The sequence below is a fragment of the Oncorhynchus clarkii genome, unplaced genomic scaffold, assembly GCF_045791955.1.
Source record: "Oncorhynchus clarkii lewisi isolate Uvic-CL-2024 unplaced genomic scaffold, UVic_Ocla_1.0 unplaced_contig_13468_pilon_pilon, whole genome shotgun sequence".
Taxonomy (NCBI): domain Eukaryota; kingdom Metazoa; phylum Chordata; class Actinopteri; order Salmoniformes; family Salmonidae; genus Oncorhynchus; species Oncorhynchus clarkii.
Window position 1 is genome coordinate 310722 of NW_027257940.1, and position 20091 is coordinate 330812.

The following is a 20091-nucleotide window of genomic DNA, read 5'->3' on the forward strand; positions in this document are numbered from 1 at the left end:
TTTATTGTCCCCAGCACAAGATGCACCTGTGTAATGATCATGCTGTTTAATCAGCTTCTTGATATGCCTCACCTGTCAGGTGGATGGATGGATTTGGCAAAGGAGAGATGCTCACTAACAGGGATGTGAACAGATTTGTCCAAAAACATTGTGAGAAATAAGCTTTTTGTGCATATTTCTGGGATATTTTACTACATTGGTAATAACACTTTACCAACACTTTACATGTTTGTGTTTTATATTTTCGTTCAAAATGGTAAGAATTTGTGAATGCGTCTTAGATGGTCGCTGTCGACCTTCCTGTGGTCCTGAACTTCAGTTCTGATACGGTCGCTGTCCACTGTCCTGTGGTGCTGAAATTCACAGTTCTGATACAGTCGCTGTCCACTGTCCTGTGGTGTTGAACTTCACAGTTCTGATACGGTCCAGTGGACAGCGACCGTATCAGAACTGTGAAGTTTAGGACCAGTGGACAGCGACCGTATTAGAACTGTGAAGTTCAGGACCTGCGGACAGCGACCGTATCAGAACTGTGAATTTCAGCACCACAGGACAGTGGACAGCGACCGTATCAGAACTGTGAAGTTCAGGACAGTGGACAGCGACCGTATCACAACTGTGAAGTTCAGGACAGTGGACAGCGACCGTATTAGAACTGAAGTTCAGGTCCACAGGACAGTGGACTGTGGTCCTGAACTTCAGTTCTGATACGGTCGCTGTCCACTGTCCTGTGGTGCTGAAATTCACAGTTCTGATACAGTCGCTGTCCACTGTCCTGTGGTGTTGAACTTCACAGTTCTGATACGGTCGCTGTCCACTGTCCTGTGGTGTTGAACTTCACAGTTCTGATACGGTCGCTGTCCACCGTCCTGTGGTCCTGAACTTCACAGTTCTGATACGGTCGCTGTCCACTGGTCCTGAACTTCACAGTTCTGATACAGTCGCTGTCCACTGTCCTGTGGGCCTGAACTTCAGTTCTGATACGGTCGCTGTCCACTGTCCTGTGGTGCTGAAATTCACAGTTCTAATACGGTCGCCGTCCACTGTCCTGAAATTCACAGTTCTGATACGGTCGCTGTCCGCAGGTCCTGAACTTCACAGTTCTGATACGGTCGCCGTCCACTGTCCTGAACTTCACAGTTCTGATACAGTCACTGTCCACTGTCCTGTGGACCTGAACTTCAGTTCTAATACGGTCGCTGTCCACTGTCCTGAACTTCACAGTTGTGATACGGTCGCTGTCCACTGTCCTGAACTTCACAGTTCTGATACGGTCGCTGTCCACTGTCCTGTGGTGCTGAAATTCACAGTTCTGATACGGTCGCTGTCCGCAGGTCCTGAACTTCACAGTTCTAATACGGTCGCTGTCCACTGGTCCTAAACTTCACAGTTCTGATACGGTCGCTGTCCACTGGACCTGAACTTCAGTTCTAATACGGTCGCTGTCCACTGTCCTGTGGTCCTGAACTTCACAGTTCTGATACGGTCGCTGTCCGCAGGTCCTGAACTTCACAGTTCTAATACGGTCGCTGTCCACTGGTCCTAAACTTCACAGTTCTGATACGGTCGCTGTCCACTGTCCTGTGGGCCTGAACTTCACAGTTCTGATATGATCGCTGTCCACTGGTCCTGAACTTCACAGTTGTGATACGGTCGCTGTCCTGTGCTCCTGAACTTCACAGTTCTGATACGGTCGCTGTCCACTGTCCTGTGGTCCTGAACTTCACAGTTCTGATATGATCGCTGTCCACTGGTCCTGAACTTCACAGTTGTAATACGGTCGCTGTCCACTGGTCCTAAACTTCACAGTTCTGATACGGTCGCTGGCCGCTTCAGTGGAGCTGAAACAGCTTAGTCTGCAATCATTCACACTGAGGAGGCTGCTGCTCTGATACACAACAGACCCAGTCTTTACCACTGAGGAGGCTGCTGCTCTAATACACAACAGACCCAGTCTTTACCACTGAGGAGGCTGCTGCTCTGATACACAACAGACCCAGTCTTTACCACTGAGGAGGCTGATGCTCTAATACACAACAGACCCAGTCTTTACTGCTGCTCTGATACACAACAGACCCAGTCTTTACCACTGAGGAGACTGCTGCTCTAATACACAACAGACCCAGTCTTTACTGCTGCTCTAATACACAACAGACCCAGTCTTTACTGCTGCTCTAATACACAACAGACCCAGTCTTTACTGCTGCTCTAATAGACAACAGACCCAGTCTTTACTGCTGCTCTAATATCTAATCTGGTGGTTGGAGGGAGGGGGTGGGGGGCCACCTGGTGGTTAGAGGAAGGGGGTGGGGGGCCACCTGGTGGTTGGAGGGATGGGGTGGGGGGCCCTCTGGTGGTTGGAGGGAGGGGGTGGGGGGCCACCTGGTGGTTGGAGGGAGGGGGTGGGGGGCAACCTGGTGGTTGTAGGAAGGGGGTGGGGGGCCACCTGGTGGTTGGAGGAAGGGGGTGGGGGGCCACCTGGTGGTTGGAAGGAGGGGGTGGGGGCCCTCTGGTGGTTGGAGGGAGGGGGTGGGAGGCCACCTGGTGGTTGGAGGGAGGGGGTGGGGGGCCCTCTGGTGGTTGGAGGAAAGGGGTGGGGGGCCACCTGGTGGTTGGAGGGAGGGGGTGGGGGCCCTCTGGCGGTTGGAAGGAGTGATGAGGCATTAGAAGAGGGGGTTAGAGGTTTAGTGAGGGGACGGGGAGGGAACTCTGGCTCCAGCAGTGATCCAGCTCCTAGCTGCCCCTCCAGGCCCCCAGGCTCCAGCTACTAATGAGAACAATCAGCGGAGCGGAGCAGACCGCTGACAGCTTAGCACTCGCTGCTGGGAGAGAGACAGACACTGCTGGGAGAGAGACAGACACACTGCTGGGAGAGAGACAGACACACTGCTGGGAGAGAGAGACACACTGCTGGGAGAGACTGACACACTGCTGGGAGAGACAGACACACTGCTAGGAGAGAGACACAGACATACTGCTGGGAGAGAGACAGACACACTGCTGGGAGAGAGACAGACACACTGCTGGGAGAGAGAGACACACTGCTGGGAGAGAGACAGACACACTGCTGGGAGAGAGACAGACACACTGCTGGGAGAGAGACAGACACACTGCTGGGAGAGAGACAGACACACTGCTAGGAGAGACACAGACACACTGCTAGGAGAGAGACACAGACACACTGCTGGGAGAGAGACAGACACACTGCTGGGAGAGAGACAGACACACTGCTGGGAGAGAGACAGACACACTGCTGGGAGAGAGACAGACACACTGCTGGGAGAGAGAGACACACTGCTGAGAGAGACACAGACACGCTGCTGGGAGAGAGACAGACACACTGCTGGGAGAGAGACAGACACACTGCTGGGAGAGAGAGACACACTGCTGGGAGAGACAGACACACTGCTGGGAGAGACAGACACACTGCTGGGAGAGAGACACAGACACACTGCTGGGAGAGAGACAGACACGCTGCTGGGAGAGAGACAGACACACTGCTGGGAGAGAGACAGACACACTGCTGGGAGAGAGACAGACACACTGCTAGGTGAGAGACAGACACACTGCTAGGAGAGAGACAGACACACTGCTGGGAGAGAGACAGACACACTGCTGGGAGAGAGAGACACACTGCTGGGAGAGACAGACACACTGCTGGGAGAGACAGACACACTGCTGGGAGAGAGACACAGACACACTGCTGGGAGAGAGACAGACACGCTGCTGGGAGAGAGACAAAGACACGCTGCTGGGAGAGAGACACAGACACACTGCTGGGAGAGAGACAGACACACTGCTGGGAGAGAGACAGACACACTGCTGGGAGAGAGACAGACACACTGCTAGGAGAGAGACACACACTGCTAGGAGAGAGACAGACACACTGCTGGGAGAGAGACATACACACTGCTGGGAGAGAGACAGAAACACTGCTGGGAGAGAGACAGACACACTGCTGGGAGAGACTGACACACTGCTGGGAGAGACAGACACACTGCTAGGAGAGAGACACAGACATACTGCTGGGAGAGAGACAGACACACTGCTGGGAGAGAGACAGGCACACTGCTGGGAGAGAGAGACACACTGCTGGGAGAGAGACAGACACACTGCTGGGAGAGACACAGACATACTGCTGGGAGAGAGACAGACACACTGCTGGTAGAGAGACAGACACACTGCTGGGAGAGAGACAGACACACTGCTGGGAGAGAGACAGACACACTGCTGGGAGAGAGACAGACACACTGCTGGGAGAGACAGACACACTGCTGGGAGAGAGACACAGACACACTGCTGGGAGAGAGACAGACACACTGCTGGGAGAGACAAAAACACACTGCTGGGAGAGAGACAGAGACACACTGCTGGGAGAGAGACAGACACACTGCTGGGAGAGACAGACACACTGCTGGGAGAGAGACACAGACACACTGCTGGGAGAGAGACAGACACACTGCTGGGAGAGACAAAAACACACTGCTTCCTGCCTCTCTGTCTTACCCTGGTTGGCTCTGTCTGTCTGTCTGTCTGTCAGTCTGCCTGCCTCTCTGTCTTACAATAAGCCTACCCACCTGTCTGTCTTACCAGGCTCTGCTCTGTCCTGTATCTGTCCTGTATCTGTCCTGTATCTGTCCTGTATCTGTCCTGCTTGGCTCTCTGTTTGCTGTCCAGCTATCTGCCTTCCTCTGCTCTGTCTGTCAACATGGCCGGCCTGCCTTCCTCTGCTCTGTCTGTCAACATGGCTATTCTGCTTTCCTCTGCTCTGTCTGTCAACATGGCCAGCCTGCCTTCCTCTGTTCTGTCTGTCAACCTGGCCAGCCTGCTTTCCACTGCTCTGTCTGTCAACATGGCCGGCCTGCCTTCCTCTGGTCTGTCTGTCAACATGGCCAGCCTGCCTTCCTCTGCTCTGTCTGTCAACATGGCCGGCCTGCCTTCCTCTGTTCTGTCTGTCAACCTGGCCAACCTGATTTCCTCTGCTCTGTCTGTCAACATGGCCGGCCTGCCTTCCTCTGTTCTGTCTGTCAACCTGGCCAGCCTGCTTTCCTCTGCTCTGTCTGTCAACCTGGCCGGCCTGCTTTCCCCTGCTCTGTCTGTCAACATGGCCAGCCTGCTTTCCTCTGCTCTGTCTGTCAACATGGCCGGTCTGCCTTCCTCTGGTCTGTCTGTTAACATGGCCAGCCTGCTTTCCTCTGCTATGTCTGTCAACATGGCCGGCCTGCCTTCCTCTGGTCTGTCTGTAAACATGGCCAGCCTGCTTTCCTCTGCTCTGTCTGTCAACATGGCCAGCCTGCCTTCCTCTAGTCTGTCTGTCATCATGGCCAGCCTGCTTTCCTCTGCTCTGTCTGTCAACATGGCCGGCCTGCCTTCCTCTGGTCTGTCTGTCAACATGGCCAGCCTGCTTTCCTCTGCTCTGTCTGTCAACATGGCCGACCTGCCTTCCTCTGGTCTGTCTGTCAACCTGGCCAGCCTGCCTTCCTCTGGTCTGTCTGTCAACATGGCCGGCCTGCCTTTCTCTGGTCTGTCTGTCAACATGGCCAGCCTGCCTTCCTCTGGTCTGTCTGTCAACATGGCCAGCCTGCTTTCCCCTGTTATGTGTGTCTGCCTCCCGCCTGGCTATCCTTTTTAGCCTGCCTGCACTGTGTGTCTGCCAGGATAGGACTGCAAGGCATTCAGCCATGGCAGGACGGGCACTATGTCTGTCACCAAGCTGAGACCCCCTCCAGCCTCTCACCACCTCTTCTACATGTCAGACAATTAAAGCCAACACAGATAGATCACTGCCCGATGTGTCAGGGGGTATTTAAGGATCCTGTCCTGGGTCAGAGCTGAACTCTCATCTGAGGGCCTGGTATCTTCTCAGCACGGTGACTACTGGTTTGTTCTGGGACAGAGCTGAAGTCTCATCTGAGGGCCTGGTATCTTCTTCGCAGCGTGAGGGCCTGGTATCTTCTTAGCACCGTGCGGGCCTGGAATCTTCTCAGCACCGTGAGGGCCTGGTATCTTCTCAGCACGGTGAGGGCCTGGTATCTTCTTAGCACCGTGAGGGCCTGGTATCTTCTCAGCACGGTGACTACTGGATTGTTCTGGGACAGAGCTGAACTCTCATCTGAGGGCCTGGTATCTTCTCAGCACCGTGAGGGCCTGGTATCTTCTTAGCACCGTGAGGGCCTGGTATCTTCTCAGCACGGTGACTACTGGTTTGTTCTGGGACAGAGCTGAACTCTCATCTGAGGGCCTGGTATCTTCTCAGCACCGTGAGGGCCTGGTATCTTCTTAGCACCGTGAGGGCCTGGTATCTTCTTAGCACCGTGAGGGCCTGGTATCTTCTCAGCACGGTGACTACTGGTTTGTTCTGGGACAGAGCTGAACTCTCATCTGAGGGCCTGGTATCTCCTCAGCACGGTGAGGGCCTGGTATCTTCTCAGCACGGTGAGGGCCTGGTATCTTCTCAGCACCGTGAGGGCCTGGTATCTTCTCAGCACCGTGAGGGCCTGGTATCTCCTCAGCACCGTGAGGGCCTGGTATCTTCTCAGCACTGTGAGGGCCTGGTATCTCCTCAGCACCGTGAGGGCCTGGTATCTTCTCAGCACGGTGAGGGCCTGGTATCTTCTCAGCACCGTGAGGGCCTGGTATCTCCTCAGCACCGTGAGGGCCTGGTATCTCCTCAGCACGGTGAGGGCCTGGTATCTTCTCAGCACGGTGAGGGCCTGGTATCTCCTCAGCACGGTGAGGGACTGGTATCTCCTCAGCACCGTGAGGGCCTGATATCTCCTCAGCACCGTGAGGGCCTGGTATCTCCTCAGCACCGTGAGGGCCTGGTATCTTCTCAGCACGGTGAGGGCCTGGCATCTTCTCAGCACCGTGAGGGCCTGGTATCTTCTTAGCACCGTGAGGGCTTGGTATCTCCTCAGCACCGTGAGGGCCTGGTATCTCCTCAGCACCGTGAGGGCCTGGTATCTCCTCAGCACGGTGAGGGCCTGGTATCTCCTCAGCACGGTGAGGGCCTGGTATCTCCTCAGCACCGTGAGGGACTGGTATCTCCTCAGCACCGTGAGGACCTGGTATCTCCTCAGCACGGTGAGGGCCTGGTATCTCCTCAGCACGGTGAGGGCCTGGTATCTCCTCAGCACCGTGAGGGACTGGTATCTCCTCAGCACCGTGAGGGCCTGGTATCTCCTCAGCACGGTGACTACTGGATTGAGTAGAGGGGGGAGGCCGTGTTAAAACAACATGATTAGAGGGGACATATTTATTTCCATTTGTTGTTTCAGATCTGATCTCTGATCTACAGTGTGGGGAACATAGCAGTAGAGTTAGGTGGGACCTTAATCAATAGTCCCAAGGAGTTACCATATTGATCTTTAGAGATCAGAACATGTGGAGTGGCCCTGGGTGAACATGGTCATCATGCTAAATGGACATCTAGTTATACATCCAAGAATAATACAATATTAAAATATAAAGGGTTGTGATATTTTAATTACATTTTTTTTTAAAGAAATTCAAACTCAAAGAATCAAAACTATGTATGTTGTGCTCTCCTCTCAGAGTCAAGATGTGGGAAAAACCATCCCCCCCTTCAGTTAGGAATGACAGATTGTCTAACAGAGAGACGTTTTCAAAGGCTTCTCAGACAGCGGTTGGTTGAACAGCTCTTTTGACATCCGGAATACTCATTACTTTTTCATCCGGGGTTCGTTCTCCCTCTCTCTCTCCTCTCCCCCCTCTCTCTCTCTCTCTCCCTCTCTCTCTCTCTCTCTCTCTCCTCTCCCCCCCCCTCTCTCTCTCTCTCTCTGTCTCTCTCTGTCTCTATCCAGCTCTCTCTCTCTCTCCTCCCCCCCCCTCTCTCTCTCTCTCTCTCTGTCTCTATCCAGCTCTCTCCCTCCCTCCCTCCCTCCCTCTCTCTCTCTGTCTCTCTCTGTCTCTCCTCTCCCCCCTCTCTCTCTCTCTCTCTCTGTGTCTCTGTCTCTATCCAGCTCTCTCTCTCCCTCTCTCTCTCTCTCTCTCTCTCTGTCTCTATCCAGCTCTCTCTCTCCCTCCCTCTCTCTGTCTCTCTCTGTCTCTCTCGGTATTATTTACTTTCCCGAGAGAGACCAGGGAGCACGCGCGCTCATGGCTTAGCCTCGTCCGTTCCAAACACACAGTATTGTTTTATCGGCGGAGGGCGCGTTGGATTTGATCCAGCTTTAACTGCTGCTGCTTGTCAGTTCAGCCGTCGGGGTGAAACCGTTGGAGGGGTTATTGTTGTTGGTTCAACACTACAAGTATTTTCCGTTTTTATATTTATAAAGCCTATTTAATGGATACGGTATGGAGATAGCGCTGGTGAGTTTTGAGAACGGCGGAGCGAAAGGAAGCGGTGGCAATGCCGGAGATGTAGCCTGCCGTAACGCGCTGGATCACCCTCAACCTCCGCCGTTTGTCCAGAGTGGACTCAGCGAGCTGGGCTACAGCGGTCACAAAGAGATTAATACAATCGGGAGTCCCAAACCGAGGACGTGGAAAATCAACGATATGAATAACACTTTGAGTTGCAAGGAGAACGTGATGGATGCGCTCTGGCGCGCAGACCACAGTCCCCATCTGTTGGACGATGACATGTTGGATATTGAGCGCAGAGACATGGACAACAACGAGAGGGTGCTGATCAACATCGCTGGGTTAAAGTACGAGACACAGCTAGGGACACTCAACCAGTTCCCCGAAACGTTACTGGGGGACCCCTATAAGAGGATCAAATACTTCGACCCGCTCCGGAACGAGTACTTTTTCGACCGTAACCGGCCAAGTTTCGACGGGATCTTATATTTCTATCAGTCGGGAGGTAAGATCAGACGACCTGTCAATGTGTCTATCGACGTGTTCGCCGATGAGATTCGGTTTTACCGACTAGGGGAAGAGGCCATGGAACGGTTTAGAGAAGACGAGGGATTTATTAAAGAGGAAGAGAAACCGCTACCGCAGAATGAGTTTCAGAAACAAGTCTGGCTCATATTCGAATACCCGGAGAGTTCCAGCCCGGCGCGAGGCATCGCTATCGTCTCAGTGCTAGTCATCACCATATCCATTATCACATTTTGCATGGAGACACTACCGGAGTTCAGGGACGAGAGGGAGCTACCGGTCACCAGTCGGCCTGGTAACAACACCGTTCCGCGTCCCTCTCTCACATTCACAGACCCTTTCTTCATAGTGGAAACCACTTGCGTGATATGGTTCACTTTTGAATTCATAGTGCGTTTCTTCGCCTGCCCCAGTAAGTCGGAGTTCTCCAAGACCGTCATGAACATCATAGACATCATGTCTATCCTGCCTTACTTCATCACGGTGGGCACAGAGCTGGCGGAGCAGCAGGTGGAGGAACCGCAGGAGCACGGCAACGGACAGACCATGTCTCTGGCCATCCTCAGGGTCATCCGGCTGGTCAGGGTGTTCAGGATCTTCAAGCTGTCCAGACACTCCAAGGGGCTTCAGATATTGGGACAAACCCTCAAAGCCAGTATGAGAGAGTTGGGGCTGCTCATTTTCTTCCTCTTCATCGGAGTCATCCTCTTCTCCAGCGCTGTGTTCTTCGCCGAAGCGGACGAGCCCGAATCGCATTTCTCCAGCATCCCCGACGCCTTCTGGTGGGCCGTGGTCACCATGACAACGGTGGGCTACGGGGACATGAGGCCGGTGACAGTGGGGGGGAAGATAGTGGGCTCTCTCTGCGCCATCGCCGGGGTGCTGACCATCGCGCTGCCGGTGCCTGTCATCGTGTCCAACTTTAACTATTTCTACCACAGGGAGACGGACCAGGACCAGTCTTCTCTGAAAGACGACCCGCCCAACAGCAGTCAGGACAGTCCTCAGTTAAAGAGGAAGGACAGTAAGGGATCTGCCAAGTCGGGAGACGAGGAGGACGGAACAGGAGCGGAGAAGGAGAATATCAAGGCTAACAGCAGCATGAACATTAAACGATCCCTTTACGCGTTCTGTCTGAACAAGACGGAGTCGGACCTGTAGTCCCCACAGACAGACTGACAGACTGACAGACAGACAGTAGTCCCCACAGACAGACAGACAGACAGACAGACAGACAGACAGACAGACAGACAGACAGACAGACAGACAGACAGTAGTCCCCACAGACAGACAGACAGACAGACAGTAGTCCCCACAGACAGACAGACAGACAGACAGACAGACAGACAGACAGACAGACAGACAGACAGACAGACAGACAGTAGTCCCCACAGACAGACAGACAGACAGTAGTCCCCACAGACAGACAGACAGTAGTCCCCACAGACAGACAGACAGACAGACAGACAGACAGACAGACAGACAGACAGACAGTAAGAATTCTCTTTTCATTACAGTGACTAATTGAATAGAGAGCAGTGTGTTTTGCTGCGGTGATTTTCAAGCCTCTATCAGTGAGTTGATGTATAAAATCCCTCCTGGTATTAATGGATTTGAAGCCCAAACGAAAGCAGAGCCTTGAGTCCCAAATGACACCCTATTCCCTACACAGTGCACTACTTCTCGGGCCTATGGGTCCTGGTCTAAAGTAGTGTACTATATAGGGAATAGTGTGCATGGGTGCTGGTCTAAAGTAGTGCACTATATAGTGAATAGGGTGCATGGGTCCTGGTCTAAAGTAGTGCACTATATAGGGTGCATGGGTCCTGGTCTAAAGTAGTGCACTATATAGGGAATAGGGCTCTGGTCTAAAGTAGTGTACTATATAGGGAATAGGGCTCTGGTCTAAAGTAGTGCACTATATAGGGAATAGGGTCCTGGTCTAAAGTAGTGCACTATATAGGGAATAGGGTGCATGGGTCCTGGTCTAAAGTAGTGCACTATATAGGGAATAGGGCTCTGGTCTAAAGTAGTGCACTATATAGGGAATAGGGTGCATGGGCTCCTGGTCTAAAGTAGTGTACTATATAGGGAATAGGGTGCATGGGCTCCTGGTCTAAAGTAGTGCACTATATAGTGAATAGGGTGCATGGGCTCCTGGTCTAAAGTAGTGCACTATATAGTGAATAGGGTGCATGGGTCCTGGTCTAAAGTAGTGCACTATATAGGGAATAGGGTGTTTCTGCTGGCGCAGTCCAAGGATCAATCCTGAAAAGTTTTAGAGAAATGAGAGATGATTTATAAAAAGCCCTTTATAATCTTCTTGATCTGGTAAAACAACACAGACACACACACACACACACACACACACACACACACACACACACACACACACACACACACACACACACACACACACACACACACACACACACACACACACACACACACACACACACACACACACACACACACACACACACACACACACACATATTGGTTCTCCACATTAACATAAAATACACACAACCCCAGATAGCCTGGGTCCCTACATTAACATAAAATACACACAACCCCAGATAGCCTGGGTCCCTACATTAACATAAAATGCACACAACCCTAGATAGCCTGGGTCCCTACATTAACATAAAATACACACAACCCTAGATAGCCTGGGTCCCTACATTAACTTAAAATACACACAACCCTAGATAGCCTGGGTCCCTACATTAACATAAAATACACACAACCCTAGATAGCCTGGGTCCCCACATTAACATAAAATACACACAACCCCAGATAGCCTGGGTCCCCACATTAACATAAAATACACACAACCCCAGATAGCCTGGATCCCTACATTAACATAAAATACACACACAACCCCAGATAGCCTGGATCCCTACATTAACATAAAATACACACACAACCCCAGATAGCCTGGGGATAGCCTGGATCCCTACATTAACATAAAATACACACACAACCCCAGATAGCCATAGCCCAGATGTCCCTAATACTCCTAGTGTGTTAGGTTATCTAACGCTATAGCCTCTGTGATCACATCATCACCTTACGTCCAGATCCCGTTTTATATGACCGTCATTAAGTCAACAGCTACAGTGGGGGGGGGGGGCTCTAATCAAGACTGCTAGCAGGACCGGAGATAATTACTGTCTCTGAGCGTGGCTGAGAGAGAGAGAGAGGGTTAGGATGTGGTGAGATAGACTACTGTCTCTGAGCGTGGCTGAGAGAGAGAGAGGGTTAGGATGTGGTGAGATAGACTACTGTCTCTGAGCGTGGCTGAGAGAGACAGAGGTTTAGGATGTGGTGAGATAGACTACTGACTCTGAGCGTGGCTGAGAGAGAGAGAGAGGGTTAGGATGTGGTGAGATAGACTACTGTCTCTGAGCGTGGCTGAGAGAGAGAGAGGGTTAGGATGTGGTGAGATAGACTACTGGTCTCTGAGCGTGGCTGAGAGAGAGAGAGGGTTAGGATGTGGTGAGATCGACTACTGTTGCTAGGCCTTATAACCGAGTCACCACGACCAACCAAAATGTCGTCTCTGTCTCTGACACCGTGTGTCATCAGGGAAGTAAACACCTCGTTATAAATATAGAAAACAAACAACAAACGCCAAATGGGGATTTTATTTTTGTATATTGTACTGTCTCTGTTTAGGCGTATGTTTACTACAGAAAGATAATAAATGCACCTCTGACACCATGTATATATTTTCATAATTTTAGGCCTAATAATATTTATTGGCGATCTGAAAGAAACAAAGTAGATTTTATTTATATAGAAACATCTGGTACTACATCCCTCTCAGGTCCGTGAGAAGAACAGGACTACCCCCTCTCTCACGTCCGTGAGAAGAACAGAACTACCCCCCCTCTCAGGTCCGTGAGAAGAACAGACCTACCCCCCCTCTCATGTCCGTGAGAAGAACAGAACTACCCCCCCTCTCAGGTCCGTGAGAAGAACAGAACTACCCCCCCTCTCATGTCCGTGAGAAGAACAGAACTACCCCCCCTCTCATGTCGGTGAGAAGAACAGAACTACCCCCCCTCTCATGTCCGTGAGAAGAACAGAACTACCCCCCCTTTCAGGTCCGTGAGAAGAACAGAACTACCCCCCCTCTCAGGTCCGTGAGAAGAACAGAACTACCCCCCCTCTCATGTCCGTGAGAAGAACAGAACTACCCCCCCTCTCAGGTCCGTGAGAAGAACAGGAGACAGAAAGAGACAGACTGTGAACATTACATGTCCATGAGAAGAACAGGGGACAGAAAGAGACAGACGGGGACATTATATGTCCATGAGAAGAACAGGAGACAGAAAGAGACAGACTGGGGACATTACATGTCCATGAGAAGAACAGGAGACAGAAAGAGACAGACTGGGGACATTACATGTCCATGAGAAGAACAGGAGACAGAAAGAGACAGACTGTGAACATTACATGTCCATGAGAAGAACAGGAGACAGAAAGAGACAGACTGTGAACATTACATGTCCATGAGAAGAACAGGAGACAGAAAGAGACAGACTGGGGACATTACATGTCCATGAGAAGAACAGGAGACAGAAAGAGACAGACTGTGAACATTACATGTCCATGAGAAGAACAGGAGACAGAAAGAGACAGACGGGGACATTACACGTCCAGGCTTTGACTGACAGAGGACTGGAAGGGACAGGTTGGGACAAACTCGTTATCATGCTCGTGAAGGACAACAGCCTGGACTGCCACCAATCAAAAACAACAATCATTTTTGTAATTTTTAATAAACTTTTGAAATAACGGACACAACCAGCAACATCGAAGTGGCAGATGAGGACCAGGGAAGAGACGGATACCAGGAGACAATAACAGAAGGACATCCCCGTCCAAAACCACACCGATAACAAGGTTAGTGAAATATAAGCTGTGATAGAGGCCTATTTATAACTTTGCTTAGGAAACCAGGGACCCGTTTTACTGACTTCAACTGTATCTTGTTCTGTTTGTTAAACTGCTGTAATTATTCATGAAACAAGCATTTCTCACCACTAAATGTAGAGAAGTGTTTTATATTTATAACTAAATGTAGAGGAGAAGTGTTTTATATTTATAACTAAATGTAGAGGAGAAGTGTTTTATATTTATAACTAAATGTAGAGGAGAAAGAAGTGTTTTATATTTATAACTAAATGTAGAGGAGAAGTGTTTTATATTTATAACTAAATGTAGAGGAGAAGTGTTTTATATTTACAGTGCCTTGCGAAAGTATTCGGCCCCCTTGAACTTTGCGACCTTTTGCCAGATTTCAGGCTTCAAACTTAAAGATATAAAACTGTATTTTTTTGTGAAGAATCAACAACAAGTGGGACACAATCATGAAGTGGAACGACATTTATTGGATATTTCAAACTTTTCTAACAAATCAAAAACTGAAAAATTGGGCGTGCACAATTATTCAGCCCCTTTACTTTCAGTGCAGCAAACTCTCTTCAGAAGTTCAGTGAGGATCTCTGAATGATCCAATGTTGACCTAAATGACTAATGATGATAAATACAAATCCACCTGTGTGTAATCAAGTCTCCGTATAAATGCACCTGCACTGTGATAGTCTCAGAGGTCCGTCAAAAGCGCAGAGAGCATCATGAAGAACAAGGAACACACCAGGCAGGTCCGAGATACTGTTGTGAAGAAGTTTAAAGCCGGATTTGGATACAAAAAGATTTCCCAAGCTTTAAACATCCCAAGGAGCAATTGTGTAAGCGATAATATTGAAATGGAAGGAGTATCAGACCACTGCAAATCTACCAAGACCTGGCCGTCCCTCTAAACTTTCAGCTCATACAAGGAGAAGACTGATCAGAGATGCAGCCAAGAGGCCCATGATCACTCTGGATGAACTGCAGAGATCTACAGCTGAGGTGGGAGACTCTGTCCATAGGACAACAATCAGTTGTATATTGCACAAATCTGGCCTTTATGGAAGTGGCAAGAAGAAAGCCATTTCTTAAAGATATCCATAAAAAGTGTTGTTTAAAGTTTGCCACAAGCCACCTGGGAGACACACCAAACATGTGGAAGAAGGTGCTCTGGTCAGATGAAACCAAAATTGAACTTTTTAGCAACAATGCAAAATGTTATGTTTGGCGTAAAAGCAACACAGCTCATCACCCTGAACACACCATCCCCACTGTCAAACATGGTGGTGGCAGCATCATGGTTTGGGCCTGCTTTTCTTCAGCAGGGACAGGGAAGATGGTTAAAATTGATGGGAAGATGGATGGAGCCAAATACAGGACCATTCTGGAAGAAAACCTGATGGAGTCTGCAAAAGACCTGAGACTGGGATGGAGATTTGTCTTCCAACAAGACAATGATCCAAAACATAAAGCAAAATCTACAATGGAATGGTTCAAAAATAAACATATCCAGGTGTTAGAATGGCCAAGTCAAAGTCCAGACCTGAATCCAATCGAGAATCTGTGGAAAGAACTGAAAACTGCTGTTCACAAATGCTCTCCATCCAACCTCACTGAGCTCGAGCTGTTTTGCAAGGAGGAATGGGAAAAAATTTCAGTCTCTCGATGTGCAAAACTTATAGAGACATACCCCAAGCGACTTACAGCTGTAATCGCAGCAAAAGGTGGCGCTACAAAGTATTAACTTAAGGGGGCTGAATAATTTTGCACGCCCAATTTTTCAGTTTTTGATTTGTTAAAAAAGTTTGAAATATCCAATAAATGTCGTTCCACTTCATGATTGTGTCCCACTTGTTGATTCTTCGCAAAAAATAAAATGTTATATCTTTATGTTTGAAGCCTGAAATGTGGCAAAAAGTTGCAAAGTTCAAGGGGGCCGAATACTTTCGCAAGGCACTGTATATATAAATGTAGAGGAGAAGTTTTTCATATTTACTCCCCAGAAAGGGCAATAATAGTTTGTCCAATAATTGTCCAAAGGGAGAGCGCCGTGTCCCTTGAGAGAGAGGTTGTCTGTCTGTGATCTAATCAGGCCGAATGGGGAGCTGTCTTTTCAGAACCACTACAAAAGTGGAATGAACAGGGTCAGGGGGCCCCGCTGGGGTACACACCTGGCTAAAAGGGGAATGAACAGGGTCAAGGGACCCCGCTGGGCCACGCCCCTGGCTAAAAGGGGAATGAACAGGGTCAGGGGGCCCCGCTGGGCCACGCCCCTGGCTAAAAGGGGAATGAACAGGGTCAGGGGCCCCGCTGGGCCGCTGGGGTACACGCCTGGCTAAAAGGGGAATGAACAGGGTCAGGGGGCCCCGCTGTGGGGTACACACCTGGCTAAAAGGGGAATGAACAGGGTCAGAGGGCCCCGCTGTGGGGTACACACCTGGATAAAAGTGGAATGAACAGGGTCAGGGGGCCCCGCTGGGCCGCTGGTGTACACGCCTGGCTAACAGTGGAATGAACAGGGTCAAGGGGCCCCGCTGGGGTACACACCTGGCTAAAAGGGGAATGAACAGGGTCAGGGGGCCCCGCTGTGGGGTACACACCTGGCTAAAAGGGGAATGAACAGGGTCAGGGGGCCCCGCTGGGGTACACACCTGGCTAAAAGGGGAATGAACAGGGTCAGGGGCCCCCGCTGGGCCACGCCCCTGGCTAAAAGGGGAATGAACAGGGTCAGGGGGCCCCGCTGGGCCACGCCCCTGGCTAAAAGTGCTCAAAGATGACACTTCTGAACGGAAGAGGCTGAATGTAGAGGTCTGTTCGCTGGAGGAGGCTGAATGTGGAGGTCTGTTTACTGGCTGGAGGAGGCTGAATGTGGAGGTCTGTTCGCTGGAGGAGGCTGAATGTGGAGGTCTGTTTACTGGCTGGAGGAGGCTGAATGTGGAGGTCTGTTCTCTTGAAGAGGCTGAATGTGGAGGTCTGTTCTCTGGAAGAGGCTGAATGTGGAGGTCTGTTCACTAGAAGATGCTGAATGTGGAGGTCTGTTCACTGGAGGAGGCTGAATGTGGAGGTCTGTTCTCTAGAAGAGGCTGAATGTGGAGGTCTGTTCTCTAGAAGATGCTGAATGTGGTTTGTTCTCTAGAAGAGGCTGAATGTGGAGGTCTGTTCTCTGGAAGAGTCTGAATGTGGAGGTCTGTTCACTGGAAGAGGCTGAATGTGGAGGTCTGTTCACTAGAAGAGGCTGAATGTGGAGATCTGTTCACTGGAAGAGGCTGCATGTGGAGGTCTGTTCTCTAGAAGATGCTGAATGTGGAGGTCTGTTCACCAGAAGAGGCTGAATGTGGAGGTCTGTTCTCTGGAAGAGGCTGAATGTGGAGGTCTGTTCACTAGAAGAGGCTGAATGTGGAGGTCTGTTCACTAGAAGAGGCTGAATGTGGAGGTCTGTTCTCTGGAGGAGGCTGAATGTGGAGGTCTGTTCACTAGAAGAGGCTGAATGTGGAGGTCTGTTCTCTGGAAGAGGCTGAATGTGGAGGTCTGTTCACTAGAAAAGGCTGAATGTGGTGGCCTGTTCACTAGAAGAGGCTGAATGTGGAGGTCTGTTCTCTAGAAGATGCTGAATGTGGTTTGTTCTCTAGAAGAGGCTGAATGTGGAGGTCTGTTCACCAGAAGAGGCTGAATGTGGAGGTCTGTTCTCTGGAAGAGGCTGAATGTGGAGGTCTGTTCACTAGAAGAGGCTGAATGTGGAGGTCTGTTCACTAGAAGAGGCTGAATGTGGAGGTCTGTTCTCTGGAAGAGGCTGAATGTGGAGGTCTGTTCACTAGAAAAGGCTGAATGTGGTGGCCTGTTCACTAGAAGAGGCTGAATGTGGAGGTCTGTTCTCTATAAGAGGCTGAATGTGGAGGTCTGTTCTCTGGAAGAGGCTGAATGTGGAGGTCTGTTCACTAGAAGAGGCTGAATGTGGAGGAGGTCTGTTCTCTGGAAGAGGCTGAATGTGGAGGTCTGTTCACTAGAAGAGGCTGAATGTGGAGGTCTGTTCACTGGAAGAGGCTGAATGTGGAGGTCTGTTCTCTAGAAGAGGCTGAATGTGGAGGTCTGTTCACTAGAAGAGGCTGAATGTGGAGGTCTGTTCTCTAGAAGATGCTGAATGTGGAGGTCTGTTCTCTGGAAGAGGCTGAATGTGGAGGTCTGTTCACCAGAAGAGGCTGAATGTGGAGGTCTGTTCTCTGGAAGAGGCTGAATGTGGAGGTCTGTTCGCTGGAAGAGGCTGAATGTGGAGGTCTGTTCACTAGAAGAGGCTGAATGTGGAGGTCTGTTCTCTGGAAGAGGCTGAATGTGGAGGTCTGTTCACTAGAAGAGGCTCAATGTGGAGGTCTGTTCTCTAGAAGAGGCTGAATGTGGAGGTCTGTTCTCTGGAAGAAGCTGAATGTGGAGGTCTGTTCACTGGAAGAGGCTGAATGTGGAGGTCTGTTCACTGGAAGAGGCTGATTGTGGAGGTCTGTTCTCTAGAAGAGGCTGAATGTGGAGGTCTGTTCGCTGGAAGAGGCTGAATGTGGAGGTCTGTTCACTAGAAGAGGCTGAATGTGGAGGAGGTCTGTTCACTAGAAGAGGCTGAATGTGGAGGAGGTCTGTCCTCTAGAAGAGGCTGAATGTTGAGGTCTGTTCTCTAGAAGAGGCTGAATGTGGAGGAGGTCTGTTCTCTAGAAGAGGCTGAATGTGGAGGTCTGTTCACTGGAAGATGCTGAATGTGGAGGTCTGTTCACTGGAAGAGGCTGAATGTGGAGGTCTGTTCACTAGAAGAGGCTCAATGTGGAGGTCTGTTCTCTGGAAGAGGCTGAATGTGGAGGTCTGTTCACTGGAAGAGGCTGAATGTGGAGGTCTGTTCGCTGGAAGAGGCTGAATGTGGAGGTCTGTTCTCTGGAGGAGGCTGAATGTTGAGGTCTGTTCACTAGAAGATGCTAAATGTGGAGGTCTGTTCTCTGGAAGAGGCTGAATGTGGAGGTCTGTTCACTAGAAGAGGCTGAATGTGGAGGTCTGTTCTCTAGAAGAGGCTGAATGTGGAGGTCTGTTCACTGGAAGAGGCTGAATGTGGAGGTCTGTTCTCTGGAAGAGGCTGAATGTGGAGGTCTGTTCACTAGAAGAGGCTGAATGTGGAGGTCTGTTCACTGGAAGATGCTGAATGTGGAGGTCTGTTCTCTGGAAGAGGCTGAATGTGGAGGTCTGTTCACTGGAAGAGGCTGAATGTGGAGGTCTGTTCACTGGAAGAGGCTGAATGTGGAGGTCTGTTCTCTAGAAGAGGCTGAATGTGGAGGTCTGTTCTCTAGAAGAGGCTGAATGTGGAGGTCTGTTCTCTAGAAGAGGCTGAATGTGGAGGTCTGTTCTCTGGAAGAGGCTGAATGTGGAGGTCTGTTCTCTGGAAGATGCTGAATGTGGAGGTCTGTTCACTGGAGGAGGCTGAATGTGGAGGTCTGTTCACTGGAAGAGGCTGAATGTGGAGGTCTGTTCACTAGAAGATGCTGAATGTGGAGGTCTGTTCACTAGAAGAGGCTGAATGTGGAGGTCTGTTCTCTAGAAGAGGCTGAATGTGGAGGTCTGTTCACTAGAAGAGGCTGAATGTGGAGGTCTTTTCACTAGAAGATGCTGAATGTGGAGGTCTGTTCACTAGAAGATGCTGAATGTGGAGGTCTGTTCACTGGAAGAGGCTGAATGTGGAGGTCTGTTCTCTAGAAGAGGCTGAATGTGGAGTTCTGTTCACTAGAAGAGGCTGAATGTGGAGGTCTGTTCACTAGAAGATGCTGAACGTGGAGGTCTGTTCACTAGAAGAGGCTGAATGTGGAGGTCTGTTCTCTGGAAGAGGCTGAATGTGGAGGTCTGTTTACTAGAAGATGCTGATTGTGGAGGTCTGTTCTCTGGAAGAGGCTGAATGTGGAGGTCTGTTTACTAGAAGATGCTGATTGTGGAGGTCTGTTCTCTGGAAGAGTCTGAATGTGGAGGTCTGTTCACTGGAAGAGGCTGAATGTGGAGGTCTGTTCACTAGAAGAGGCTGAATGTGGAGATCTGTTCACTGGAAGAGGCTGAATGTGGAGGTCTGTTCTCTAGAAGATGCTGAATGTGGAGGTCTGTTCACCAGAAGAGGCTGAATGTGGAGGTCTGTTCTCTGGAAGAGGCTGAATGTGGAGGTCTGTTCACTACAAGAGGCTGAATGTGGAGGTCTGTTCACTAGAAGAGGCTGAATGTGGAGGTCTGTTCACTAGAAGAGGCTGAATGTGGAGGTCTGTTCACTAGAAGAGGCTGAATGTGGAGGTCTGTTCTCTGGAGGAGGCTGAA

General features: G+C 50.4%; 2 protein-coding genes across 2 annotated transcripts; both read left to right on the forward strand.

The window, feature by feature from the left end:
- Nucleotides 1-4780: 4780 nt before the first annotated feature.
- LOC139394123 (melanoma-associated antigen E1-like) lies at nucleotides 4781-5632 on the forward strand. The gene has a single exon (XM_071142154.1). It carries the CDS (start codon nucleotides 4781-4783, stop codon nucleotides 5630-5632), a length of 852 nt encoding a protein of 283 aa, XP_070998255.1.
- Nucleotides 5633-8193: 2561 nt separating this feature from the next.
- LOC139394121 (potassium voltage-gated channel subfamily A member 1-like) lies at nucleotides 8194-10024 on the forward strand. The gene has a single exon (XM_071142151.1). The coding sequence runs from the start codon at nucleotides 8317-8319 to the stop codon at nucleotides 10009-10011; it is 1695 nt and encodes a 564-aa protein (XP_070998252.1). The 5' UTR covers nucleotides 8194-8316; the 3' UTR covers nucleotides 10012-10024.
- Nucleotides 10025-20091: the final 10067 nt, after the last annotated feature.

Coding starts and splice junctions, on each gene's coding strand:
- LOC139394123 (XM_071142154.1), top strand. CDS start 4,781: ATGGCCAGCCTGCCTTCCTCTGTTCTGTCTGTCAACCTGGCCAGCCTG.
- LOC139394121 (XM_071142151.1), top strand. CDS start 8,317: ATGGAGATAGCGCTGGTGAGTTTTGAGAACGGCGGAGCGAAAGGAAGC.